Source organism: Pocillopora damicornis, chromosome 7, assembly GCF_964200805.1.
Source record: "Pocillopora damicornis chromosome 7, jaPocDami1.2, whole genome shotgun sequence".
Classification (NCBI taxonomy): domain Eukaryota; kingdom Metazoa; phylum Cnidaria; class Anthozoa; order Scleractinia; family Pocilloporidae; genus Pocillopora; species Pocillopora damicornis.
In genome coordinates, this window is record NC_142676.1 from 99,311 (window position 1) to 126,990 (window position 27,680).

The 27,680-nt window shown below is 37.1% G+C and overlaps 3 protein-coding genes across 4 annotated transcripts; 2 read left to right on the forward strand and 1 right to left on the reverse strand.

Annotated features, from left to right (window-relative positions):
• Nucleotides 1-386: 386 nt before the first annotated feature.
• LOC113672367 (synaptotagmin-16) lies at nt 387-4,767 on the forward strand. Of its 2 annotated transcripts, none has more exons than XM_027188648.2 (2): nt 387-700; nt 3,724-4,767. In XM_027188648.2, the coding sequence occupies exons 1-2, from the start codon at nt 694-696 to the stop codon at nt 4,473-4,475; spliced, it is 759 nt and encodes a 252-aa protein (XP_027044449.1). In that variant the 5' UTR covers nt 387-693; the 3' UTR covers nt 4,476-4,767. The 2 variants fall into 2 exon arrangements, with proteins under 2 accessions (XP_027044449.1, XP_089067773.1); XM_089211647.1 differs by lacking the exon at nt 387-700 and adding an exon at nt 2,692-2,911.
• Nucleotides 4,768-5,464: 697 nt separating this feature from the next.
• Nucleotides 5,465-8,102, forward strand: LOC113672362 (uncharacterized). The gene has a single exon (XM_027188642.2). It carries the CDS (start codon nt 5,775-5,777, stop codon nt 6,567-6,569), a length of 795 nt encoding a protein of 264 aa, XP_027044443.2. The 5' UTR covers nt 5,465-5,774; the 3' UTR covers nt 6,570-8,102.
• On the reverse strand, nt 7,790-22,985 carry LOC113672361 (phosphofurin acidic cluster sorting protein 2). Its single transcript, XM_027188641.2, has 25 exons — nt 22,763-22,985; nt 20,583-20,670; nt 20,347-20,436; nt 18,781-18,906; nt 18,153-18,244; nt 17,611-17,660; nt 17,318-17,400; nt 16,997-17,065; nt 15,728-15,790; nt 15,461-15,633; nt 15,317-15,368; nt 14,936-15,013; nt 14,186-14,371; nt 13,972-14,076; nt 13,378-13,484; nt 12,849-13,003; nt 12,483-12,590; nt 12,014-12,116; nt 11,773-11,815; nt 11,052-11,085; nt 10,840-10,978; nt 10,275-10,374; nt 10,084-10,192; nt 9,457-9,585; nt 7,790-9,083 (listed from the first exon to the last, which is right to left on the reverse strand). The coding sequence occupies exons 1-25, from the start codon at nt 22,882-22,884 to the stop codon at nt 8,965-8,967; spliced, it is 2,523 nt and encodes an 840-aa protein (XP_027044442.2). The 5' UTR covers nt 22,885-22,985; the 3' UTR covers nt 7,790-8,964.
• Nucleotides 22,986-27,680: the final 4,695 nt, after the last annotated feature.

Genomic DNA, 27,680 nt, shown 5'->3' on the forward strand with positions numbered 1-27,680 from the left:
CGGGAGTCCTTTCTAGAATTTTTGGCTTAGGTGTACCATCTGGTTCTCCAAACCCTGAACCTATTTCAGACCAAAACTGATTGACATTGTCCGCGCCAGTTCCCAGACCTAGTGTCAGTGGGCATACATCATTCAAAATTATTAAATTCACTAGTAATATGTAGCTTGAAGGTATATTCTGGCTACCTCTCTATCATTGAAGACACAAATACGCCGATAAGCACTCGTAATTCTCTTGAAAAGGACCAAGTCTGTAAGCATATTACCAAAACAGCTCGTAAAAGTACACCCCATCGGAACGGATTACAAAGTGGGTCATGAGGGATGTCCAAGCCCCCAGAGATATCGGCTCCTTTGGTATGTAAATAGTTTACACAACTAACATAAAATATGTTGATTAATGCAAAATTTATATTCAAGAGAATCTTGGTCGCGTAAAAACATTTGATGATTGAAATTCCATTCCAACGTTAAAAGATCCGTCGCCTAGAGTCATTGTTAAGCTGGGAGTTAAACTTTTCTTTTCATAATTCGCTCCTGTCTTGGTTGTAGGGAATCAGGCAGAAAGATATCTTCGTCTTATAGAGTATGCTGAAGTCAGGACATTTCCTCATTTAGCCAGCATGTGTTGGAATTATTTGCCTGTGGGGGCGTAAAAGCTCTATCTTCATCTTCGACGGAGACTGACCAAAAATGGATTGTAAGTTCAACTTTTTTCGTCATTTTCCCTTATTCCTTCCTGAAGTCAAACAGAAGGATTCTTAAGTATGAGAGGGTTATTCCAATGACGCTTTTCGTGTCATCGTAGAGTCGTAGTGTGCACGGTCAAAAATAATTCAACTAAATCGACAACAAACAACACGAACGTAGCATACTATTTTGTATGGTTTTATGTTCTCTTAACCAGCGCGCAAGCGAGTGAGTTTTAACGACATACTATTTCAGAGCAGGGAATAACAGTTTCATGGTTCGTATCGAATGCTATTTTACTGTAGGGATGGATCGCCGTAATATTGTTTGAGTCAGTAACGGCAGTAGAACTTTGTAGCTTTGAGAAAAGTTTGTTAAAGTAACTGAGTACATTTCTAATTCATTTATAATGATGTAGTACCGACTTGTATAAAGAAGTAGATCCAGTCCGTAGTTGGTGAAAATTTGTGAGAGTCAAGCAGTTAGAAAGTTCTAATTTAACTTGTAATCAGAGAATATCCTTTCGTGCATTCTACGCCCGCTTAAAAGTGAACAAAATCAGAACCTGTTGAATGTGAATCATCTAAGTGATGTAAAATGGGTTGAGACTTTTAATGTTGAATTATACTTGATAATCTGCAAAATTTGGTTCGGTGTCGGTAGTAAGGAAAGTCCAGGTTTTTAGAACAGAATAGAACAGAACTGGCTCGATGCAGTTGATTGACTTGATTGCTGATGCTTTTGAACAGAAGTCTAAGAATTGAGACGATTCGTACACTGATTAGTTAATGAATGGAGGAAATCAAATGTTCTTGGATAACAAAATCATCTCACTTTTTGTAAATTGCTTCATTTCCCGAGAAGAGTGCTTTATTCTGACTTAAAAAGCGAAGAAGATACGAGACTTTAATCGAAGTAGTGGCTTAGAATAATCTTGCTGTCGTTCTTTGTTGTGTAAATTCTTTGCAAGTCAGTCAACCGGACAGCGAGACGTCGATCAATTCATTCTGCTTAATCTTTGAGAAGCTTTCTTTGATAAACTTAAACTACTTCATAAAACTTATGAGCGACATCAATCAATATACCTCTAGTTTTTATCATATCTGGTTTCTAAGCGTTCCTCGCTGAGTGATTATGAAAAAAAAAGGTATTCACGGTTGCAATTAGCCTTTTAGGTATATTTTAGCGCGCGCGCTTAAATAAAAACTGCGATTTCCCAACTGTTTAACGACCCGTTGTAACCGTTACTTTTTGCAAATACTGCAAAGTCCAGAAGCAAACCAATGATATGACATCTTTCACTGAGATTACTGACGAGTGTTTGGAAACTAATATCGATATTTTGTATAGTTTTTTGCACCCGTTAGAAGAATGTGATGTTGGTGATATGCCAATTCACCCTAAAATAGTACGATTTGAATATTATAGGAAATTTAGTCACACTTCAGTAGTTAAACGGAGTGATGAGGGCAAAACAGAACCATCTCGATCAGCTGACACTGAACCCATAAGTTACGCTTCCATGTTTCAATTAGATCATTCATCTCATGCAGGACGAACTCAAAAGTTATAAATTATTTTTCAAACTTACGAGACTTCACTCGAGTAATTGAAAACCGTTGTTTTATTGAAAACAATGAGCCTGACCAACTGACAACCTCGCACTTCACATAGATTAAGCAAAAAAGTAGCGCCGATCAAACTTCTTCTTTCGTTTTTAAATCCTTACCGATTGCTGAGTGCCTGCTACAAATGCACACCGGCCACAGTGATCAGACTGGCACTTGCTTTAGCTTTCATAGACGATTTTAATAGCAATTCGTCAACGTCGTGAGACAGTGTAACCGAAAAAAATGGTAAATGAAAAATGGCACCAAACAATTAATACAGGTCCAATTGTAGGCTTCATTAAAACTAGCTACGTTTAGCAAGCAAATGTATCAATAAGTAAACTTTGAAATTCGACAATTCCTGTTGCCACAGAAACAGAATGGGGATTTTAAGCATCCATACATTATAGAAAAGTGATTGCAACTGGAGAAACGCACTTCAGTCGCTGATAATCTAGAAGAAATACGTGGAGCTTTTATCATCAGCTTTAATATATGTTATGATCAAATGAATATTGAACATTGATTCACTTGAGGCAAGCAGTTAGAAACGGATATTAACACAACACCGGCGGGTGGCGAACCAATGATGTGGGGCTTCATTCCGTCCGGTAAGCGAGGGTGCTTTGATTTAAAGCAGATTGGAGCTGTAAATGATGTTAGTCATTGTTTTATCAAGATATTGCTATTAAGATGTAACGCTTCTGAATGTATTGATCTGATAAAGATAATGATGGTTGCAGTTGATAAAAACAGGCTGCTCTTAGACATATCAGACTCGTCAGTGGCCGCCGCACGGAAACAATATCTTATCTCCAGCCTACGTGTCGTAAAATCTTTGATTTTTCCATGGGAAGTATTCATTTATTATCACCTTCAAATATCACCAGTCTGGTGTTGGTCATCATAAATGAGAACTGTTTTTATCGATTTAAACTGCCGTTAATTACAACTAAAGGGCGGGCGTTAACACGGCTTCAGAAGAAAACTATTTTGCCAATAAATGGCATTTTTCTTGTTTAGAAATAAAAGCTTTATTTTTCCTCCATTTTGCTCCATCTTCTCTCAATTTCAAAGTAGCCTTACGAGACCTTTTAACATGAAGAGCCATGATCGTTTATATGACGTCATTACGGTACGAACTGTCAGTCGATATATTGGCAGATTGACAAATCGTAATAATTTGTTAATCGAATTTCTTTGCTCTTTTCAAGTTGCCATATCTACCTATTTGGTGGAAATGGAGGATCTTTTCATTGTTCGAGTAAGGGCTTTGAATAAATAACCCATATGATAAAGCACCGATTTGGTTACCGTGTTGCCCAAGTCCTTGATTGTTCACCAAAAACTAGAAAACAAAAAGGAAATAAAAAAGGTTAATTTTACTTGTTGACAGTGACGTTAAGATTTTTCTTGCTTCTAGGGTATGTTCCAGCTGTCATTTTCCTGGTGTTTATCGTGATCATTTTAATCGGCCTTTTGGCTACATACTATTGCCTGAATAAAGAGATGTGTCCCTGCTCCAAGATGGAACCTCCCCAGAAAATCAAGGGCGCTGGATACGAGGAACTAGGAGAGGAACCAGCAGACACTTCTGAAGAGGAAGAAGGCCACGAGGAAGAAAAAGATGGAGTCCCTCCCGGGGAGGATTCCCCAGAGAAGTTGCCAACCTTTGAAATGAATGCTGGCGGGGACGATGTGCAAAAGACTGTCTCTGCATACGGAGACATCCAAGTAGATACGGGACTAAAAGAAGTCGACCAGGTCCCAGTTTTTGGAAGCGTTCATTTCCAAGTTGAGTACTCAATTAATGTGGGGCGTGTAGCCATCACGATCTTAGAGGCTCGAGAACTTCCCTCTAAGAGTCGAGGAGGCAGTTCACATTGCCGCTTCCATCTTCTATTGCTCCCATCAAGACGACAACGCTTCAAGAGCAAGTCACGACCAACGAGGCATCCAAAATTCGACGAGAAATTTGTATTTGATCGAGTTTTACAGCAAGACTTATTTAGAATGGCCATAAGAATCAGGCTTTATGGACACGACAAACTCGGAAAGGAGAAAGCGATTGGTGAACACATACTGCAGCTGGCGGACGTGGCTCAGTCACGTGACATGAAAATGGTTGCGTGGAGAGATCTGCGACCTAAACTTTCAGGAAGTGACACGCCCTAATTTTTTAGACTTATTTGATTTGTGACTGGTGGTAAAAACAAACAGTAGTATAAGTATCGATAATTGTTCAACTTATTCTTAAACAGTTTTCTGCCTGATAACATTACACATAATGGGATTCCAAGAGAAGAAAACACTCCTAACAGTCGATTTTCAGTGAAAATCATGATGTTCGGAGATATTCTGAATTAATGTTGGGCAATGGTTACATTTTGTCGCTGTTTGCAATTGGCAGACATCTATATGCTGCGCTTTGCTTTGGCAATAAAGCGCAAATACTGTTGTACGAAAATTTACATGTAGTGGTGTATTTGGTTGTTGGTACAAGATTATGCCTAGCTACTATTTGGACTTCATTAGCTACGGAGGAGATATACTGATTTACGGCTTGTTAGTTAAAAAACCTTTTACATTTGAATGCTTTTCACGTCCTCAACTTGAAGCAAGTCACGTGTGGGCATTAGCCCAGAGAGACAAGGGGTTAAAAATATCAGTTCCGGTTCGAAACGATTCTTAGGGAAAAAAATCTACCTTAATTTGATCCTCAAATCCCTTCTCGAGGGTAAAACGAAGTGTCTCTCTTTGTCCAGGAACAATGTTCGTGCATATGAAAATGTTTTGCTTTTTTGGAAATTGCATTACTGCACACTCTATACTAAGTTAATTTTGATCAATTTTGCAACAACTCTGTCTTTTGACTCCTCTTCAAGTCAGAGTCAGAATGTTGTTGCAATTTCACATTTTTGGGTTGAGCACCAATTGTTTGGCATACTATGGAGTTTTTGTTACGTGGGAGATGGAATAATGGGACACTTCTCCCAGCCCCAGTGATCTTGGCTTTTTCTAAGGTAAAGGAATAAAGGGTGCGAGTTTATAAAGTAACTGTGGCGCTGCGTCGGTGAACTAACACTCGAAACGTCAGCTTTAGAAACTTATTACGATGGCCAGTTTACATTATTATCAACTGAGTTAATAAAACCAAATTTTCTCAAATAAATTTGATTAACGTCAAGAGACAAACCAAAGAACCGAACCACTTATTTCCTTATACTGTTCATTAATTCACCGAAATTTAAACTTGCCTTCAAAAAAATTTGCATGAGGTGGTTATTACAGCTAGTTCTAAGAAAATCATAACATTTCCGAGAATTCTAGAAACGTCACATCCGCTCCTGTTAAGCGTTCTGATTGGCTGAAATAATTAGCTCATCGATCAGAACGGAAAAAAAAACAACAAATCGAGAATCCATCAGTTCTTCCTGTTGTCGTGATTCAACTTTAAAAACAAGGCATATAAACATGGCAACAAATCTAAAAGAGAGCTACGATCTTCTTGGGCTTCCAACTGACGCTACCGAAGAAGAAGTGCGAAAAGCGTACATAAAGAAGGCGAAAGAATGCCATCCGGACAAGAATCCTGATGATCCACAAGCCACAGAGAAATTTCAGGCGCTTAGTGAAGGATACGAGAGAATTAATTCAAGTTCGAGAACAGAGTCCACTGATGAGGAAAATTTCAGTGGATGTGATGATTTCTTCAACTTCATATTCTTCCGGGAAATGATGCGAAGGAGGATGAGAGAGGAGATGATAATGAGAATGTTTGGAGGTATATTTGACGACGACATAGGCCTCGAGGGAGTTCACTTCCCGTTTGGAGGGCCTTTATTTAACCGCCCAAGGTCTCATGAATCTTTCGCACGATGGCATCATTCACGGTTTCAGGATGAAAGAGTACCCAGTGCACGCGATACTTCCACTAAATCGTCAAAGAAGGAAAAGCAGCGTAAAAGAAATCCACGCAACGCGTCGGACCTAGGACCCAGCGGAGACTTGCACGAACGAGAATATTCGAGAAGACGTAATTTTAGCAACGAGGCAACAACCTCAGATCGTGGAGAAACCATTAACAGCAAATCTTCTGAGGAAAGTTTTCCCGCTAGTAATGAAAAAGAAGCAAGTGACAAAAAGCGAGATAAACAACGTGATGCTCGAAAGTCAAAGCAGAAAAATAAGAACAAAGGACAAATGACGGCGGCTGAATGGCAAAAGGGACGAAAGAAAAATCACAAAAAGAAGACGGCGAGGTCCTGAAATGCTTGGCCCGGCATCAAGGCCGAAAGTTAAGCCTTGATTCTGTGAAATGGAAATGGGTAACAAAATGATGAAGGATGATGGAATTCTTACGATTGATCCAATTTTTGTATCTTTCTGGAAAGTTCAACGACTCTCTTGACTCCTGAGAGAAAATTTCACGTTATTGACAGAATTGTAAACGGGTATAGAAAGCCTTTTCCACATTTTGTTTCCATTAGTTGTAGTTTCGAAAAAAAATATTGATAGTTACCGGGGCCAGCCAAAGGCTGGAACCGGTTATAAAATGCTCTCTGTTCCTTTCGTTTTTTCAATGTCTCGTTTCCAGGGCTCCGCTTTCTACTATACTATTCCTTGAGTCTGCGAACAGAAGCTGGCAAGCGTTTCTCAGTATTTTGGTGTTCGGCGGTTTCCGCGTGGCCTTCGTCACACTCTGATTCTCAGCTACTTTTGCTTGCTTTTTCTCGATCTAGAACGATTTTGTCGCTGCGCTTTCCTTCTTCGTATATTGAATATTAACAAATCTCCTTTTGTTTCGTTTAACACTACGAAATTTACCAACACAAGGTTGTGTATGTATCCTTAAAGTGTCTCCTGTATTCCGAAAACTAGTCACCAGTCTTCTATAACAGAAAATGAAGTGTAAACAATACAGTTTCCATGGCAACCGATTAAATCGCTTTCAAAAACTTTGAAAATCCACCAAAATTGCCCGTAAATACGGAAAAAACAAAGTGATATTGATTATACTACGTCTAAAGTTTTTAAAAACGCGGGCACCGTGTGCTATTGGAACAAGTCTTCCGGAATGACAATTTTTTTCTCAAAAGAATATTTGTGATAAAATAGACTTTCATATCGCGCGACAAACTTTGTGATGTAAACAACCCTTATGCATGCTAGTCTAAACATGGGTTACCAAGGCAAAAGTGGCCCCGGTAAAATTCACGAAGTGATTCTCGTTGATAATAGAACAAAGGAAACTCATTGTTTCACGAGACAAGGCGAGATTGTCTCAAATATTTTGACGGAGAATGTTGGTTTCCACATACTCTGTTTCCTTAAGTTACTGTGATATTGTTGTTAACTGTTGTGGGGTAGACATCTCTCGGTTTGTAAGAAATATCGGTCCATTCTTTTTTTTTATTGCGATACCTTGGCAACATTTGAGTTGGAAGACAAAGATAACCCCAGCCCTCAAAAATAAAGACCAACAACACTTTTCTGCATCATAGATTCCGCAAACAGAATAATCAAGTTTATAAGCAGGCTTTAAAGAACTCCTTCAACACTTGGTTGAACAAACGTCTATAAATCGTAACAAGCAATACAAGAAAAAATACTAAGCTAGGTCAGGTTAGTTAAGATAGTTAATTTCCATGAAATTACAGCAAATTCAAATCGTTTTTACTAACATCATCTGCGGTGTTAAAACTGTTTGCTGAAACTTCAGCGAATATTGAATTATTGATTAGTTCGTTATTATAAAAAAAAAAATGTTCTTGATCCCATCAAAATAAACGTTTTCCGCAACGTCGTTATAATTCATTATTCCTAATTTCTTTGGGAGACTGTTACTGTACATGGTGACATGTGTGTTGTAAATTGAGGAACATAAATGGGAGGGTTTTAATTTATCATTTCAGAATAAAAAATGAACGTCAATCCTAAAAATAAGGACTTAATCCCGAAGCAAATTATACAAATGAACTTCATCAGAAGCTTCAATGATAGTAGAAGAATCGTTATGTTCTAAATAACACTACTGAACAAAAATCAACCACATCCTAACATACTTTTTTTTTTCAATATTTCAAAAAAATTAAAATAAATGAATTAATTTTCGGTGAATAAGTGCTGGAAATCACTTTTCTTTTTTTTATAAACTTATTTGACCCAAAACATTTAGTCAACTCTTTTAACAATAATCTTTTTCATAATAATTTATAATCCTTGAAATCGCTTGGCACATTTCAAAATACAACCTAAAAATAAATTCCTACTTAATGTCATTTCAATTACCATCAAAATAAAGATGATTATGTTTGGAAGTTTATAGATTTTAGATAATATTACTCGGAACTTATTGCTGCTTAATGTTCCTTTCTATGGTTGCTTTATATGATCTACCTTCAATTATTACTTTTCTCTCTAACCAGTGTTTTTTATCCGTAAAATAACTTTGCCACAATATAAGCGTCAAAAAAACTTCTTGCTAACAAAATATGCCACATGAAGAGCCTTTCTTTAAAACCCTTACTAGCTCAAACGTTGTTGAATATTCTCAACTTTGATAAGCGGATGTTTCCAATATCTTCTGTTTCCTTCATAATCTTTATCTATGCACAATCCACGTGCACAAGAAAACTCTGGTCGTTTGAGTTGGAAAATGGAGTTAACAAGTGGTCTCGGTTCGGCCAAACAGGCCAATGGGAAAGTTTTTAATATGAGTAGGCCACTGGGATGACAATGAAAAAAACTTGACCCCACTCCACGTCACTCCGTCAATAACAACTGTAAATAGACGAACAGAATAACAACTGTAAATTGACAAACAGAATAATAACTGTAAATAGACAAACAGAATAACAACTGTAAATAGACAAACAAAATAACAACTGTAAATAAACAAACAGAATAATAACTGTAAATAGACAAACAGAATAACTGTAAATAGACAAACAGAATAACTGTAAATAGACAAACAGAATAACAATTGTAAATAGACAAACAGAATAACAATTGCAAATAGATAAACAGAATAACAATTGTAAATAGACAAACAGAATAACAATTGTAAATAGACAAACAGAATAATTATGACAACTGAAAATAGATTAACAGAAAAAAAATCAGAGACTAAGTAAAGACTAAATAGAGAGCTCACCATTTAATGTACTGCTCTGTCCTTTAGTAGTGCAGATCAGTTTCGACACATTCACCATTACTGGTTGGTTCTTGGAATCAGCGTCTTTCTCTTTGGATTTTTTCATGGAACGCATCATTGCCTCGAGTCCTGTGACAACAAAAAATAGCACCATTTCACACTTTAGCATCGAAGAGAATACCGATCTGTAGTGGAATGCTACAAGACAGTGTTTGGTCTAAATGACCTAGACTTTAATGATTATTTCGAATTTTGTAGAGGTAAACTAAAACCAACCATCCACAAAAAATACAAACTAAATTAGCTAAAGTTAACTCCTTTAAGGACCCCTTCTTCGTTGTTATTATTATTATTATTATTATTATTATTATTATTATTATTATTATTACTATTATTATTAAATTTCAACACCTTACTCGCCACACTAACCGGCTTGCTCCGCCAAACAGCCTAAGAATACCCAAAACGTTATCACTGGAATATTCAGAAAACTCTCTGGTTGCTTTTTCTCAAAATCGTGATTATGGCTCCTAGTATTGACAAGTAACTCTCTTGCTGACACAGGACTGACTTCCACCCACACATCCTTCACATTAACAATAATAATCGCATTTCAAAAGTTCAGACCTCTTTTATTGCGTTCTTTGGTGACCGCCATTACTGAAAGCGCAGATGATTCCTCAGGAGTTGAAAGTCTTGTAACCACCAGCGTTTTGAAAGTTGTTTTAAGCGAGGACTAAAAATCAAAACAGGGAATGAGACAAAAGCATTAGCAATAACAAATTAGATGGTGCTGTGCAATTGGTGACCTAACTTACTTTGTTGACATCTTTTTTATTCCCCGCTGCAAGCCAGTAGTCCACTTGAAGATCCATCTGTTCACTTGAGTATAGGCTCCCACCACTGCTCTCCTGGAGCCTGGTGGGTACAAAAGTACTAGGCATCAAGAATTATTATTATTATTACTGCCTTTACCTGAGAACAAAGAGAATAAACCCCTTTATCCATATCACAGCTACAATACCCGAAAACGCGACCAAGCATTAGGGTTGGTTTCCATACGATAGCTGCGATCGTTTGCAATCACAGATGCAAGAGTATTGTGGAGTAGATAATACGATATTACGATTACCGCTGTAGATGAAACTTGGTTTCCGTTTGAAAGCAGATCGCCAGCCACTCTTCCTGGCGATCGCATCGTTATATGGAAACAAAGCTTCAAGTTTAAAGGCAGAAGTAAAACTTAATATGGAGTGGTCCAAAGTTATAGCATTACTAGCCTAATACCATAAACTAAGAAAAGTAGCGCAAGAAAACAAGCAATATAATGGGCGAATACAAAATCTGACGGTCTTTATTAGAAGATGAAAGTAATTAGCGTACCCACTCAAAGGAGGGCTTGAAAATGGAGGCGTTTGCGAAGATCCTGGAGCAGGAGCTTGACTGTCACCCCTAGAGACAGCCCCTGTACTTTTGGCTCCAGTGGTCGATGGTGTTCCACTTGTCGCTACAGGTTCTTCGTCTACTTGAATAAAACTAAGTCAGAATGAAGTTAAACGCTAAAAACGAAGAATTCATTCCAAACAGTGAATTACCTTGGTATATGTCGGCTGATCCAATCCTAACATCCTGCAATGAAAACGTACACGTCAAACTACTGTATATCTTGTTCCATTCCCTATGAATTACGACCAGCCCCTTCCTTGAAAATTCAGCTAGTTTGGCGGCAGGCACTAAGGGCGAACCCCCAGTTGGGGAATGGCCCGTTGACAGTGGCCAAAGCAACCTGGATCCAATTATGGAATGATTGAAACATTTTGAGATTTCTTGTTATTCCATACCCAGGAATTTGCTCTGTAGATTATCTACTCCCTGAGTTTTACGATAACAAGCTATTGTGTTTCGATACGAACGAAAGTTTTTTTGAGATTATTTTCTGCGATATTCAATTATTGCAGCAGAACAAAAACAAGGGTGGAAAAGGCGTAACTTCAGCTTTTATTAATTGCCGAGTGGCTGCATATTCAATTTTATTGAGACATTTCATTGAACCCTGATGCGTCTTCAAGGATAACACAAAAACAAAATCAAACAAGAAGAGTTTGGCGATCATAGTGGTTAAGTAATTATAACCTATTTTTTTTTTATTTTAAAACCACACTCATAGTCATAGTCAAGAATGCTGACCCTTTAAACATTTTTATATCTCATGATACGATTGTACCCAAAAACAACCTAAAAGAATAAAATTTTTGGTTAATGTTTTATTACTTTTCACTCAATCGTCCTACGCTTTACATCGAATTGATTACTTACACAAACAAAAGGCAAAAACACTTGGGAAGATCCTTCCTCTGATCTAGAAGATGAACAGGAATACAGCATGACAATACGAGCTTTTCGTAATCAAGCATTCCAAACAGACTTGGATATATTCCGTTGGGGCGTGCTTTAAAAGCTGAGTACAGACAGCCCTATCTGTCGGTATCACCGAGCTAAAATATCGCCGCAACCAGGGGAGAAATAAGGCAATGAAAGTACACCAGTTATCGCTCACCCTTTTAGTTTTGTATTCACAAGAGCCTCAGCAATCGGTAAGTTGTGCGTGATTGTCGCTGATGACATCAGAGTTTTAACTCGCCTGCTCACCTCCTCGAAATCTAACAGAACAAAATTCCGAAAGGTAATCAGAGACGATAATAAGACTACAATGACACAATAGTACAGTATGGTATATCAACACAACAACATTATACTAGAGAAGTAAAGTAACCACGTTACAATAGGATATATTTTTTTACACTTCGGTGGTGCCTTGGTGAGAGCACTCACCAACCACCAGTAGTGTCGTCTGGATTCTACAATTGGATATATCCTTGATCTGCTAATACGATTCACTCAAAAGAGGAATGTGAAAGTATCACCACAAGAAATAGCATTGGATAAGTAGTTAAATTATCTTTTCGTTTTCATATAAACTACCTCGCTTAGAGTAAACAAAAGCTAAAAAAGACCTCCCGACTTACCAATAGCAGTGTCTGAATGCTCAAAAGCTTCTCTCCAAAAGTTATCCATAAAAAGTGAGTTGTACCTTGCATCTAGTCCTCCAATGTGCCTGGCCAGAGGTTGACTGTCTGAAAACAATGCAGACCAACAACAGTAAACCTTGAGAACCAAAACATTGTCAAGGAACAACAACGTCTGGCTAATACTTATAGCCAAGGTGTATTCCTTCCCATGACAATTCCAAGCGACATGATATGGAAGAAATTTCACAGGTTAGAAAGTCTTACTACAAATTGCACTCAATAGTCATTGTCTTCTCAATTCACTTTTTTTCTTTTTTTTTTTTTTTTCAGCTACAGACCACTTTTGGTTTGAAGAAAACTTACCAAGAGGAATAAGGAGAAATCGAAGAAAAGTCTGCCAGTCTGGTGGCTTGGAAGAAAAGTATTCCACATACGGCTGAAGAACAGCACTAATATACGACTCTGTGCCCGCGATGGCCACACCCAACTGAGGCGGGGAAGCTGAATGAGTATTTATACTAGCAAAAGAAACAGGATTGAGAAGAGAGTATGAAAGACAAGACATGTCAGTCAAGTCAGAAAATTTACAACGTCTGAGACTCTAACTCATTGGAATATCTCAGTGAATTTGTGTAATTTATATTTACTGTGGTGGATTAAGCTAGCTTACATAAGCCTTTCCTCATTTCTATAAGGAAAAGCTACTATTTTATAAAAAGTTAGCTTTCCTCCATTCAAAGTAAGGGGTGAACTCCCGTTACCGGCTGACAAAGCAGGTCAGTTTCTTTACAAACTAACTGATTCATTCATTAATACAAATGCAGAAACAAAAGTTGTCTGTAGTCACAAGAGAGATAGAAAAACATGGCATATGGAAATAAACTTTTCTTACAATTTCTGGTATCTATTGACAATGGCTAGAAATACAGCCTGCACATCAGAACTGGATCTTGTACAAATCATCTTCACAGCTTTGTCACAGAGCTTCAATGCCAAAAGCTGCACAAAATAAAAACAAACATGTGCTGTCAACTTTTTAACACACTACAAAATACTAACATAATTTCAGCAATCATGTGAGAGATTTTTAAACCTATTTAAAATTTGTGAGTTTGAACATAATGAGCTGGTTTTTTAAACAAAGTCAAGCCATTGTTGAACAAAACCATGTTCTAGGTCATTTTCAACTTTACTTTTATCAGAACATTTATTTTTGTGAACAGTGTGAAGGAGTTCAAAAACTAGCAGTGGAATTCCATTTATTTAATTAAATCAACCCTCTCATAGAGAATTCATGAAGTCCTCTATTGGCATAAAAACCATGGTTTGGGTTAGACCTTGTGTTCATAACCAGTCCAATAAGTTTAGTCAGTTTTTTTCTTAAAAAAAAAAAAAAGATCTGAATTTGAAGTGAGATAGAGATGCCTAGCAATAATCCCACCACATATTTCAAATAAAACATCAGCAATAAATGTTTGACAATTACCTGGCCCTGCCACTCAGAAGTACTAATCAACAGAATGCATTCAGGAATGTCACTATCCCCAGACAGCACACTGCTAAGTTGTTCATTCAAGGTGCCTCTGGGTAGCTGACAAAATAAATACTCTCAACTTAACATTTCTTTGTAGAGTTGAATAAAAATCCTTCACCCATAAATTACATCAATTTCAACAACAATAAGACACATTTGGACCCACCTGCAGGTCAACATCACTATTTCTCCTCTTCGTTAAGGTGTCTGGCTCTTCCGTTTTCCTTCTTTCCTTGAATGACACACTGCGACGAACTGAGGGTGTGTCATTAACACCTCCAGGCCCCGATAAAAGGTCAGATGAGTTTGTGATGTCTGATAAGTTATCTCCATCAGAGTGTGGGCTCACATCCTTGAAACAAGAGGACCACTCATGGTCTGAGATCAAACTGAGCAAACCTCCTGCATGTGATTATTCAGAGAGCACAAAGAAAGGAGAAACAGACATCTAATCCAATCCTTCCAAGTTTTGATCTCAGTTTCCCTTCTATTTTTTGTGCTCCCCAGTCTCACTCACTCACTCCTCCATCTCACTTGTTCCCCCTTGTCACACTCACTGCCATGTTTTACTCACTCCACCCTGTCTCTGTACCTCCCACTGTCTAGGTCACTCCTCCTGCCTCATTCACTCTCCCTGTCTCTGTCCCTCCCCCCTGTTTCACTCACTCCCTCTGTTTCACTCACTCCCCTGTCTCACTCACTACCCCCTGTCTCACTCACCTCCCCCTGGGACACTCACTACCCCCTTCTTCACTCACTCTCCCATCTCACTCACTCCGCCTGTCTCACTCACTCCCCCTGTCTCACTCACTACCCCCGGTCTCACTCACTCCCCCTGTCTCACTCGCTCCCCTCTGTCTCACTCACTCCCCCCTGTCTCACCCACTCTCACCACACTACACCATCATATGCTCACCATTTCATGATCTGGCGGCAGGTCTTCTCCTTCCACTTGAATAGCGAATTGTGGACAGTAACTGTTTCCTTGACCAACCTAAAATACAGAAAACTCATTCACACACTTGAATATTACCAAGCTGTTTTGCATTCATTGGCAAGTTATGCTTTAGGAAGGTTTACTAACAAAGTAATTTACCACTTGGACAAAAAGGAATAAGTTAAAATATGCGTCCCCCAACATATTACTTCTCAGAGCCAAAGTATTCATCTCTCTGAAATTACAGCTATGTTCTGCCTTCATCAACTATAAGGGTAATTAGCCTGGTGTATACAGTAAAAAATGATGTATCTTGCAAGTAGCAGTAACAAAGCCCTCCTTGATAGTAACAAAACTTACCAAAGAATGACTTGGTACATTTTCAGTAGAACTTCTGGGATCAAAGTAAGGTCTAAAAAAGTTAATTATGACTGTTGGTCAAAAGGAATGCTCAGCCTTACAAATTGAAGGAAATCCTAACTGTTCCAAACATTCTAGAAATACCTCAGTGATGGTTTAGGTGTTGACACAATGCTAATGGTGTCTTCAAGAAAGTCATTTTCTGCATCACTGTCCAAGTCCTCCAGATCATCAGGAAAAAGGAAATCATCAGCGGTTTCATTTTCTGGAGGACTGATGTCAATATCTGGGTATGTTCCCATTTCACTTTCTAACTCCTAAAGGTGAAATGAATTAACTTGTGACTTTACTTTTTCATACATTCATGTAAAATGCATGAATGTCCACAGAACAATTTTTGGTAGTACTTACTTCCTCTGGAACTTTAAACTTCTTTAAGAGTGCGATAAACTTTTGTTTAAAATTCTTTTGGTGCTGTATGAAAACAATTTATTAATAGAATTACATACAACATCACTAAAAGCCTGGCAATCTAAAACATGTGGCAAGCATTGCATAAGATTGCTTATACCAGTCAGCATTAACAAGGCATGAGAAGGGCATGGGGTCAGACTAAGGAACAGACCCTGTAGGAAATTTGTTTAATTCATCATTTCTGCTCACTAACCCACTTACTTCACAAAACCTGTTAATGTGGCAACATGTAAAGTGAGCAGTGCTGAGTTTCATGTAAGATCAACACAAGTTTGTGTGTATTTTAAGTGATATTTGATGTAAATTTGGTCATAATTTGGCCCTCCATTTGTCTGGGAAAGAAGGTACCTCTTTGGGAATGAATGAATGAATTTTGTGTTTTAGCCTGCCATGATGCTTGACCATATGTAAAGCAACAAAGTTTTCCCTTAGTGATGATAATTACAAGAAAACCTGGGTGCAATGTGTTGGGGAAATCAACATTCACTTGACTTTACTATGAAAAATCAAAATCCAGAAAATTATGGGCAGTTCTTAAGAGAAATTTCTGGGTAACAATAAATTACATGCCTATACTTTAATCCTTTGTTCTTTGGGTACTTCACAGTCGCCATTTCTCACCCATTATTTGAAATCAAGGTTTTACCCCTGATTTCTCTAATTGCAACCAAATATCTATGTTGGTGTGGATCTTTGCCAAGATCACCCATAAAACAATCACTATTGCCAAAAAAAGTCAATCACTATTGCTGAAATTTCTTCAAAAAGCCCATAAAACTTTTACAATATGACAAATAATTGAGAAATTTGACTATTTCCTATCTGAAGAGAAAGAATGAACAAACAAATAACTTTCTCAAATCTTAGCACCATTAATATTTATGGAAATCAATAAGATACTTAACAAACTGTTGGTGAATATTGGAGCTGTGTCAGAAATCAAGCTGAGTGAATATCAACCCAACATTGTTTGGCCTTTTCACTGTGAGTTGCTGCAACCATTAACGGACTGGAAACCAGCACTCAGGCAAACCATAAAGAATTCAGGCAGATAATGACCAACAGTTCAGTGGAATGAACCAAAGCAGGCTATTCAATGAAGCTGATAGATAATTATGTTCAATGACTACATTTAAAGCCCTCTTTTTTATTTAACAATACCATATAGTTTTTATTACAAAATCTGGTCAGCTGAATTTTCCAAACCTTCGCAGGAATAGTGATTTTTCCATGTCTTATTTTCCCACCTTGTCTCTGTTCCACATCTAGAATATCCTTTAAAATGCAAATTTTAGAACAGACTAATTTAAGTGTTGGAACTTTGTGACTTGTTACAAATGATATCCACTGCCTAAATACAGTCATTTAAAATGTGACCAATAAAACCCACAACCCAAGATTACAAATGAACCAAAGAACTAGGATTGAAATCAGTTTTCTCTTTGTTAATTGCTATTTACAGCTGGTGATCTTTGGTGGTAATGAAAATCATTGCAAGACATTGAGAATTCAGAGTCATAAACTTACAGCATCCCCACCACTGTCACTTCCTTCCTGGTCAGACAGTGAGAAGTCATCATCATCATCACTAGAATTGTCGTCACCATCACCTGAAATGTGAAAAAGAAGAGGAACATGTAATTAATGGTGTGTACAGGTAAAAGCATTTCGTCCAATAGAACTGGGGAATTTTTTAAATTTAAATTCAAGAAACTCTTTAAGTCTTGCACATAATCATGAAAACAAACCCTGGTGTTAAATAATGGTAATTGTGGCCAAGGTTACACCAGATAATATTGAAAATGATGTACTTTAACTACCTCTGACTAATGATCCAGTAAGTCTGTCTCCATCTGTTTCAACTGGTTGACTGAAAATTAATACAGAAAAATTAATACATCAGATTTTTCCTATTAGAAAAACTAAAACAAAAACAAAAATTATTGTTTGAAAAATTAACTTGAAATAGAAACAAAAAATTGTAAAATTAAAAAAAAAAACTTAGACTGTTCTCCCGAATGCAAAACACCTAATTTTTTCAAATATGAGCTGTTGAGACATCTCCTGTCTAAACATACCAGTGACTATAGTTGAATGTGAGTAACTGGCTGTGATTGGTATGACTTTGTGATATAATCATTACATCACTTAAATCAAATATTATTAATCTTTATTTTGGTGCATATAAATCGGCTGAGGTATGTAAATAACAGTATCATATTTGAGCCCCATACTAATTCCAGTTTCCACAATACCAAAAGTGTGAAAATTATGTTAAATTTTATGTTGCTAACTTTTAATATTCCATCGGAAAACTGCATCACAATGGACAGGAACAATGTTGAACTACATGATGCATTACCTGGTAAGGGAATTGACAGTAATCAGGGCCACTGGAACAAGACTTCCTTTCGTGTACAACTTGAGTTGATTGTCCACTGAGTGCTGGAGAACCTAGTGAGACATCAATTAATATTATCATAAGCCCAACAAGAATTGTTACGACACAGTGAACCTTTTTTTGTCTTGTCACGAGCATGGGACAAAGAAAAAATTCTGAGTCCCGTGAAGAATGGAACCTCAGACCTTTGGATTCCACACTCCAATGCTCTACCACTGAGCCACAGAGACTCCACAGTGAGTGAGGTCTATCACAAAGTTGATATGACACCCATCCTGCATATTGCTAGGATCAGCAATGTTGATAGCATAATATTTGTAGATAGAAATAAGGAATGGAGTCTCTATGGCTCAGTGGTAGAGCATCAGAGCGCAGAATCTGAAGGTCTGAGGTTCAATTCCTTGAGGGGACTCAGAATTTTTTCTTTGTCCCACACTCCTGACAAGAAGAAAAACACATCTTTCTCTATTTCTTTCCCAAGCTAAAAAAACCTACCATCTTTCTTATTTCTATCTACAATGAACCTTGTTTCTCAACAACCATACCATGTAGCCACAACAGATTTAAATACTTAGAAATGAATACCAACCTGTCCCATGTTAACAAGGCCTACAGCTAGTGTTTTAAATCCAAGAATTGTGCGATTCTTGTACTTCTTTCGTCGTTGAAGCATGACTTGAAGATTGTTACCAGCTCTCTTCAAAAAGTGTGGATACTGAAACAAAGAATAAAATAATCACAGTCTGCAAAGTGAAACTGCTATGAAGTTGTAAAACAATATCCAGCAAACAGGTAATGAGAGTACTCAAATGTATCTTGATCAACACTAAATTCTCGCAACTAATTTACAAAGAAATGTGTAGCAGCTAGAGGGGAGAATTAACAATCAGATCTTGGAAGTTAAAGGGTTAAAAAGTCATAATTTGCATACTCTAGCAATAGGCTTCATGTCTGCTTTCAGGTATTTTTTTTCCCTTTCATTAATGATTTTTTTTTCTTTTAATTGTCCAATTCAAAGGGGATAATTTGCAAACCAAATTATCCATGATGCAATAAAAAATATAAGCTGCCGAGCTGGTTCAAGAGCTAAAGACCAACACACCTCTTTACCTGGTATATTGATTGAAACAAGACTGTGTATCAGAATGCACGAGCACTTCTTTGTCTGATTATGTAGTTTTTTTTTGCAGTACAAATGTGCTGTGCAATACTGAGAAATTGCCCTAAATCATACCTATAGACTAAGCATCAAAAAGAAAAAAAAGCATGCTTCTTCCTTGTTTTTAGTACCACAGGTACATGTAAGTCACTCAATTATTTTTCACCAATATTTAACTTTTCTATAAATTCCTTTAAATATCCCAGTGAAAGAAAAGTGTCCAAAGATTTTTCCAGCTTTGAGCACTAATTCATCAAGAAGCTCAGAGTAACTAATTCATGATTCAATTTATAACAATTGTTTCTCCTAGTTTTTGTTTCAGAAATAAGGTTTCTAACAAAAATTGCTATCCATGTCACTCAAAAACTGACTAATCATATGACAAGAAAATATAAATTCAAAATGAAATTGATCTAAGTGGTCATGGGTGGACAAAATACTACAGTAAAAAATAGAAAAGAAAAGAAAAATAAATGTCTATTGGAAACATAAGGAGTTATGAAAAGAATAAAATTAAGGAAGAAATTGAAATGCTGTCAGTGATAAATATACAAGATATGACCTGGATATCTGAGGCAGAAAATTACCTCAGATGTAAAGTGAATAAGTATAGGCTTATTAACTCAGTTCTCTCATCACTCCTTTCTTTCTTTCTTTAACATATGTTTCAATCTAAATACAAAAGCTACATCTGAAATTACAGAGTAAACTAATTATGCAATTTCCATTTTGGAATTAGCCTTTTTAGGATTTCTCCATATGGGAAGCAAAACTATATAATATATTGTTTATGCCTATTTCCTGCAAGTCTGAGCATACAGGTGAGATCATCATTTTTGTTGTCTGAATGGAAAAGTTGCCTGTCCCAAATACACAGACGGCCCATCATTTTCTTTTTCTGAATGGAAAAGTTGCCTATCCCAAATATTCAGACAGCCCAAGTTTCCTGCCCTAGTTACCATATTTTTAAATCTATAATTATCTTCATTAACCGACCTGCAGAGAAAAGGATAGATCCAAATCAGTGTCAATCAAACCAGAGGATGGAAGAACTATCTCATTTGACCTAAGTGTTCTGCGGGAGCTCTAAAAAAAAAACAACAAGTGTATCTATCAAAGATTAATAATAATAACTGTGTGTTGAATTACTGCAAATTCTGTTTAGTGTGTTGCTTACATACCCTATTCAAATATTACACTTTATAGCATTAATTATTTAATGGTTTATTTACCTGCATTGAGACTGAGATGATTACTTCAGTCAAACTTGGTTCTAAGGGTTTCAACAACTCCAGTCGAGTTAGCGTCATCGTACACAGCCTGAAACATAACTCAACTCATCAACTTTCTCATTTGACAACTTCCAAAGAAACATTTTCATGGTGGAGAGTACAATCATTGAATCCTGGAAAATTGTTATACTTGCTTTTATTGATTCTGATTCTGTGAGTAGTGGTAACAAAGTGTCTTAAGACTTTGACAGTGACTATCAATCCACTTTTATCCACATTAGGTATAAGCTTTGCATTAGTCACACTGAACTTAATTAAAAGGTTGGATTGCTGAATTGACTCTATTTTCTGCTTCTCTGTATAACAATGCATGACTATATAATTATGAAAGTTCAGATAAAGGTAAAAACGGAGTGATAAACCATACTCTCTTGACACTAGTCAGTGGTTAACCAAGGTAATATACCCAAAGATAAAATGGGACCCTGTGTGATGCTTTATATTTCAAAAGGAAAAAAGTACTCTTTCCCTAACAGAAGTTTACCTTTCATTACCAAAACATAAGGCTAATGGGAAATGAAGAAGCAAGAGAAGAATTGTCAAGAAACAGAGGCCTTTTAACATCACACCTCATTGCTACAAAAATGACAGTTTACAGGGAATATCTGCCAGTTACTTTTCATAACCTAGAATTTTATGAAACTCACCCACAAAGACCCACAAAAGCCTTTTAAACTAGAAGCTTACAAAACAATGCTAAATATCTTAATGTTACATTTTGGTAGCTCATTCCCATATATTTGGTCACATTTAAAACTTCACAAGAAATAAATAAATGGAATCCAACAACGTCTTTTTTAATAAATATATTTAATACCAAAGAATTAGGCCTAACCACAAAATAAGATTAAGAGAGAATAAAATCTGTTTTGATTCCTAGAACACTTGCCAGATGTCTCTCATCAACAAAACAATAATTTATTAGCTTGGGAGGAATTTGCATACCTGCAGATTTTAGGTTTCTTATATTCTTTCTTCCTTTTTTTAGCTGATGGTTGAAATTTTTTAAAATCAACAGAGTTATATTTATTGATGAAGCCAGTAAGGATTCTAAAGAGGAGTACATATTTTTAAGTCAACCTGAGCAAAAATTGCCTTTATAGCACGGAAAGAACCAAACTTAAAATTCATGATTTTTTAATATGCAGTATATAAATATTTGTGTATACAATGTTCAACATGATGAATGAATGAATATCTAAGAGAAAGAGACAGCAGTTTACATTAGCTTGCTTTTTGACACAAAGGCGTGAGCTAAAAATTTTGTAGAGAAAATGTGTCAATTGCTAAATCAGTATCAACCCCAGATAATTGAATAATTTGCTTTGAAGTACTTGAACCACAACTTACTCTCAGTGCAGTTTTCAGCCACAGCAGAGATTTCGTTTGTTCCTTCAAGAACATAAATAATGCGTAAACCGTAAAACTAAAACTCTGGTGTTATTCTAACGTTAAGGTGGAAAAGAAAAAAAAAATCGCTGAGACTAATATTCTCTGAATAGTCCCCGTCCGTGATCTTTGTTCGTATGATCCAAATAAAATTTAGAAGAACACATGTCGACAAAAAATTGATAATTTCATTTCAGATATTCAAAACATTTTGAAAACCGAATTTGGCAGAGACAAATTCCAAAGTAGATAAATTTACAAATCAACAGATTTTTGTTAAGGGCAAGTTTCCTGGGTGCATATCACACCTCGGTTAAATTGCTACTTCCTTGAGAAAAATTTGAACGAACTGCTACAAAAAACTCCACCATAAATCTACAAAATCGTAACGGTTTATCGCAACAGCATACAGCACGTGTTTGGTGATGACAAAATGGAGTAAAGTTAGACATTCGTGATTTCAATCCAACAAATAAAAGATCAAGATTGAGGGCAGTCATTTCTTTAAATACACGTTACTTACTTAGACCTGGGCAAGGAGACCTGCCTACATAAGCTTTAATACAACTGTTTTTAGCTTGCTACATAAACAGATCTTCAGCAATAGACTCTCACTGCATAAGACTCAAGCCTGAGTCAACGGGACATGGTCTTCGGGAAAAATGTAAGCTTACCTTCAAGTGATTGCAAAAGTGCCGATACAAAAAAAAATAGTTTTCAAAAGCACTCACCGCGGTACACAGTTTGGCGACGTTCTCTCGACTTCCCAAGTGGCAAATAATTTCATGGGAACAGGTCTTTGGGGAGTGGAACCGGTCGAAACATCTCGACGAGTTCCCCCTGTCTCCGCCATATTGAGTCGATCTCATTGTTTTGGTGCAGTACGCTTGCGCATTGAATATGAACTTCCGGTAAAGTTAGGAATGTCAAGCAGCTTGAGATACCAACCTACGCTGAACCTGAACATTCACTCAAGCAAAGTTGAGTAAATTGGAAATACTCGATTTCTATCAAAATTTAGCGAAAAATATTCCAAATATACGATAAACCCCCTCTCTCCCGAAAAAACCAGAATGAAACGCATTTGTTTTCCTCAGGATGTCTTATTCAGTAGCAGAGGCAGGACATTCTTCAATTGAGATGTGAGTCGGTAAAAGTTGAAGTTACGGTACATAACCCCCGGTAAAGAGTGCCCTTATCTTTGTGCCGAACCTTTTTCCAAATATCCAAATATTGTGCCATAACGAAATTCACATTTCACTTTTGTTGTTTTATGCTCGTTGAAAATTGATTCAAAAGTCCATTTCCACGCAAGTCCTTTTTTTCCATAAAAAACGTCCTTAAATCTTCATTTTTCCTCATCAGTAGGAAGACAGAATTCGAATTCACTCCATGCTTTCTCTTTTTCCCTTTTCTCTTTAAACACAGGTCCGAATTTTAGTATTCGTTTCTCGTTTTCAAATTGAATTGGGATTCGAAACTTAGGACATGGATCGACGTAACGCTGTACATAGTGTGGTTTAGAGTTACTAGTTACTTTACTTATGCGATTTGCTTTGACCGACTACCAAGATGTCGCACCATCTAACTTTTGTATGCAAAACAGAGGCAATATGCCAGTTTTTCGATAAACGTGGCTATTCTGGCTCTGTCGTTCACGCGGGCCACCGCCGTGCCCAACAAATTGATCGACAGTCAGCACTACAATCGGCTGAGAAGGATAACACTGACCGCATTCCATTTACTCTTACATTTCACCCTCACAACCACGCAGTTAAATCTATCATTCTTAAAAATTTTAAATTACTCCAAAACGATTCATAGACTAGCACTATCTTTTCGCAACCCCCACTTATTTCATTCAAACGTGACAAAAAAATAGGCAACTCTTTAGTCAGGAGTTCATTTCAAACCAATGACCAATCTGGAACTTTCCAATGCGCTCACTCAAGATTCAAAACTTGTTCTTTCATTCATAACGTAAAGAAAATATCGGGACCCAAGAGATCCGTTAAGATCACTGATCACTTTACGTGTATCTCCGCCAGTGTTATTTACTGCATAACTTGCACTTATTGCAATAAGTTATACATCGGCGAAACAGGAAGACGACTAGGTGACCGATTCCGAGAACACCTTCGCGACTTGGAAAGAAATGACAAGGACGCATCCAAACCAGTCGCTAGACACTTAAACTTCCTATTCATTCTAAACAGCATATGGCAGTTTGCGGCCTTTCCTTACATCTAGGCAGTTCGGAAAGCCGTAAAACAATAGAAAAAAAACTTATCTTCCAAATCGGCACCATTAATCCCCGCGGAATCAACGAGCGCTTTTCATTCAACTAATTTATTCCTCTTTTCTTGTCACCATATTCCCACCAATGGCGTAGCTCCACTTTCTGCATATAAACCCACAACTCCTCCAATCGCTCTGACGAAGGGCTAGCGCTCGAAACGTAAGCTCTTTCACCCTTTACGGTGGCTAATTTACGTTTTCAACTCAGTTGTTAACACTAAATTACCTGACGCAGCACCACAGTTTCTTTAGAAACTTACCCCTTTATTCACATGACGTAAAGAAACCAATTAGGTAGCGGTATTCACATTCCAGCGTAGTTACAGACAACTAGTCTCCTTCTCACCCGTCGTCTTGCGACTTCACCAGGGAAAACGAATGGGTTAAATGATTTCCAAAAAATTCATCGGGAAAAGCAATGACCGAGGTCAGACTGTTGGCTTAACTAAAAATCTTTTGCCTCCTATTTTTTTGACCCGGGCTTTCTCTCAGATTTACAACAAAGGGACTCCTCTTTAAGACCGTTTTATGAAGACTCTTATTTCTCAAAGTTTTGAGAAATGTGACACAAGTTCACTTTTTTCGTGCAACGCCATACACGATGTAAATGAAATAGGCAAAACGAGATCCCGCCGGACAAATATCCTCGTAAAACGTTTGAGAAGCACTTTGCTGGAGACTGCCGGTTTATTACATTTTTCATTTTCAGCCATATGTCGTGCCTTTTTATTTTTTGTATTACATCTTTCGGCAAATTACACTTAGATGATATCTCTAACTAAAGAGCGAGGAACAAAATTTTGACAACTTTGACCAGATTTTTTTGACACTAACCTTAAGATGATGTAACTGGAACTGAATTTCACATTTTTAACCACGTCAGATAAGATTTTATTAATAACTATGGAAGGAATAAGTCGTGTTAGGTCAGGTGTACAATGAGGATACAATATGATATGGTCAACGTGTGAGATACTGTGAAATGTAACGTAACCGCTACTGTATAGTTTTCACAGCAAGGCCAATATTGATATTTCGAGTGTGCGCCATGCCCAATCCACTCACTGCACAAAAGTAAACTTCTTGAAAGAAAATAAAAAAGATGCGTGGAACCCTTTGTTCTGATTTCTGAAAATATCGGATCATTATGTTTAAATGAAGCGAAAAGACTTTCCGTAGCTAGACAAATCATATCCTCGTGGACATTTGAGAATTTGAGCCATAGGGGGATAAACTGAGTTCACTACCCTTCATGAACAAAAACAAATTCAAGCTTAAGACAGCAAGACTTAAGGTATGGATAGCGTGATTTGCATGACCGGAAATGTTCCAGAACAACTAAGACATCAGGAGTCGAATGCTATCAAAATTTGACACAAATAAATAAATTAGCAACTTCTGGAATAGTGGCCATATGAGCATTTTCTTAAAACTTATGTAAACATGTCTTAAGGGCCTTTAGAAATTTAGGATTTGTGAATATTGATTCCAGATCTCTTGACATCCGATGGGAAATGAAGACCTCAACGCCTTTTGCTCCCATTTTACGTCTATCATCAACTTCGTAGACTTTGTGTGGTTTCCTGCATAAACCGCCTCATTACGAGCTAACATAATCTGCCACAGGCGAGATCAGTTACCCACGCGCTTCAGCCAAAAATGGGGTCTGTACGAACAAACTATAGAAATACGAAAAGGAGAGACAAACAAGCGCAACAACTCTTTAGAGGACTCTGTCAATCATTTACAACAGTAGGTATTAACAAAGATATGTTCTTATTCGGATTTGAGGTTATAATCTTGCTAAACACGAACGATACAATGTATTTCATTCAAGATACTCGTTAAGTGTATTTATATGTGTAGAAAAAAATAAAGTTTGCATATCTGCTCTATTAAATTATCAGGTAACAATATTATGTGTGGATGTAAATGGTGTGTTTAGTCCTCATGTGAGGCAGACATATGAGCCTGGTTCGGTTATCGATTGCTATTTTGTTCGGTAGAAGCTCTATGCCAATGTATAAAGATTGCCTGACCAAGTTACTGAGATCTTGAGAGAGGAATGTACCAGTTTTCCACAGCCGTAAGCGAGGCCAGTACAACTGTGAATTTACGCATATTGCAAATCGAATTTGGTTCGCCCACGCAATTCATGGGGCTTTGCCGCCCCTGCCGCACCGCAACTGATAGCTTGCTCGCAGCCATCCACATGAAAAATAATCGGGCTGAATTATCAACCCTGTAACGATAATATTTCCCTATCAACTGAAGGCAGAATTTGTCCCGATCGTCGTACTCATCTGAAGTTTCCGTCGTTTTTTTAAACTCCTGAATATAGTTCGCCAAGCGACCTTTTCAAAACGCATAAGAAACAGAGTTTTTAACCATACGTGAATAATTATTAGACACTCATCAGCTAAACATCATCACTGAATCTTCCTATTCATTCAGCACATGTTAACAAGCTGACCTTTCAGCCTAGCTGCTGTGCAGATCTATTCTATAAAAGACCTGTCAAATTTCATCTCCATTGGAACCACGTTGGAGCTTTCATTTAAGTGAAATTTCACGCCCGGATTACCGAGATTTCGCTCACTTGGAGCAACAGCACACATTTTAGGAAGTTTTGGTGAACGTTTATTGATCAATGGATTACATGATGTGTTTAGTAAAAATGAACTTGACCTACAAATCCAGTCTGGCAAGAGTTATGTTACAGCTACAGGAGACAGAATCGAAAAATAAAAACAACAGATTCGTGTTGTCGGATGAAATTTTTTTAAATTTCCTTTCAGCTGCGCTATTAGCCCATGCTTTCGACTGTGCATCTTAAGAGTTGAGATGACTTGGAAAGTTTTGAGAGATTATAAAAGGACGAGACATATTTTCCTGTGAACAAAAAAATTAAAGCAGATTTGGAGTAGAGCTTTCAGCACCGTTGAGAGTTTCATCACTAGTTTTAGTCTCGATTTTAGGATGTATACTCTGAGTTCAATCATTTATTCAATTTTTTGCAGATTGTTGCAGAGAGTATCGTATTAAAAAAAATATGCAAAAAGATTGCAATTTTTTAAAGTGAATAATGTTTCCGACGAAATAGACAATTGTTGTTACTCTAGGCTAACATTGTAGTTAAGTAGCCTTGATGAGTAGCGCAGGATGAAGACAAAGAAAGTCCAGTCCATTCTAATAATATTTTAGTGAAGACTTAATATTTTAGAATTCGTGTAGGTTTACCTGCTGCTAAAGAGTTAAATGAAACGAACAGTCGGAGGCAATGCTGCGTCAGTATTATCTTTAAACATCAACAACCTTCCATTTCATTTCAAACAAAGAGAGCAAATTGAG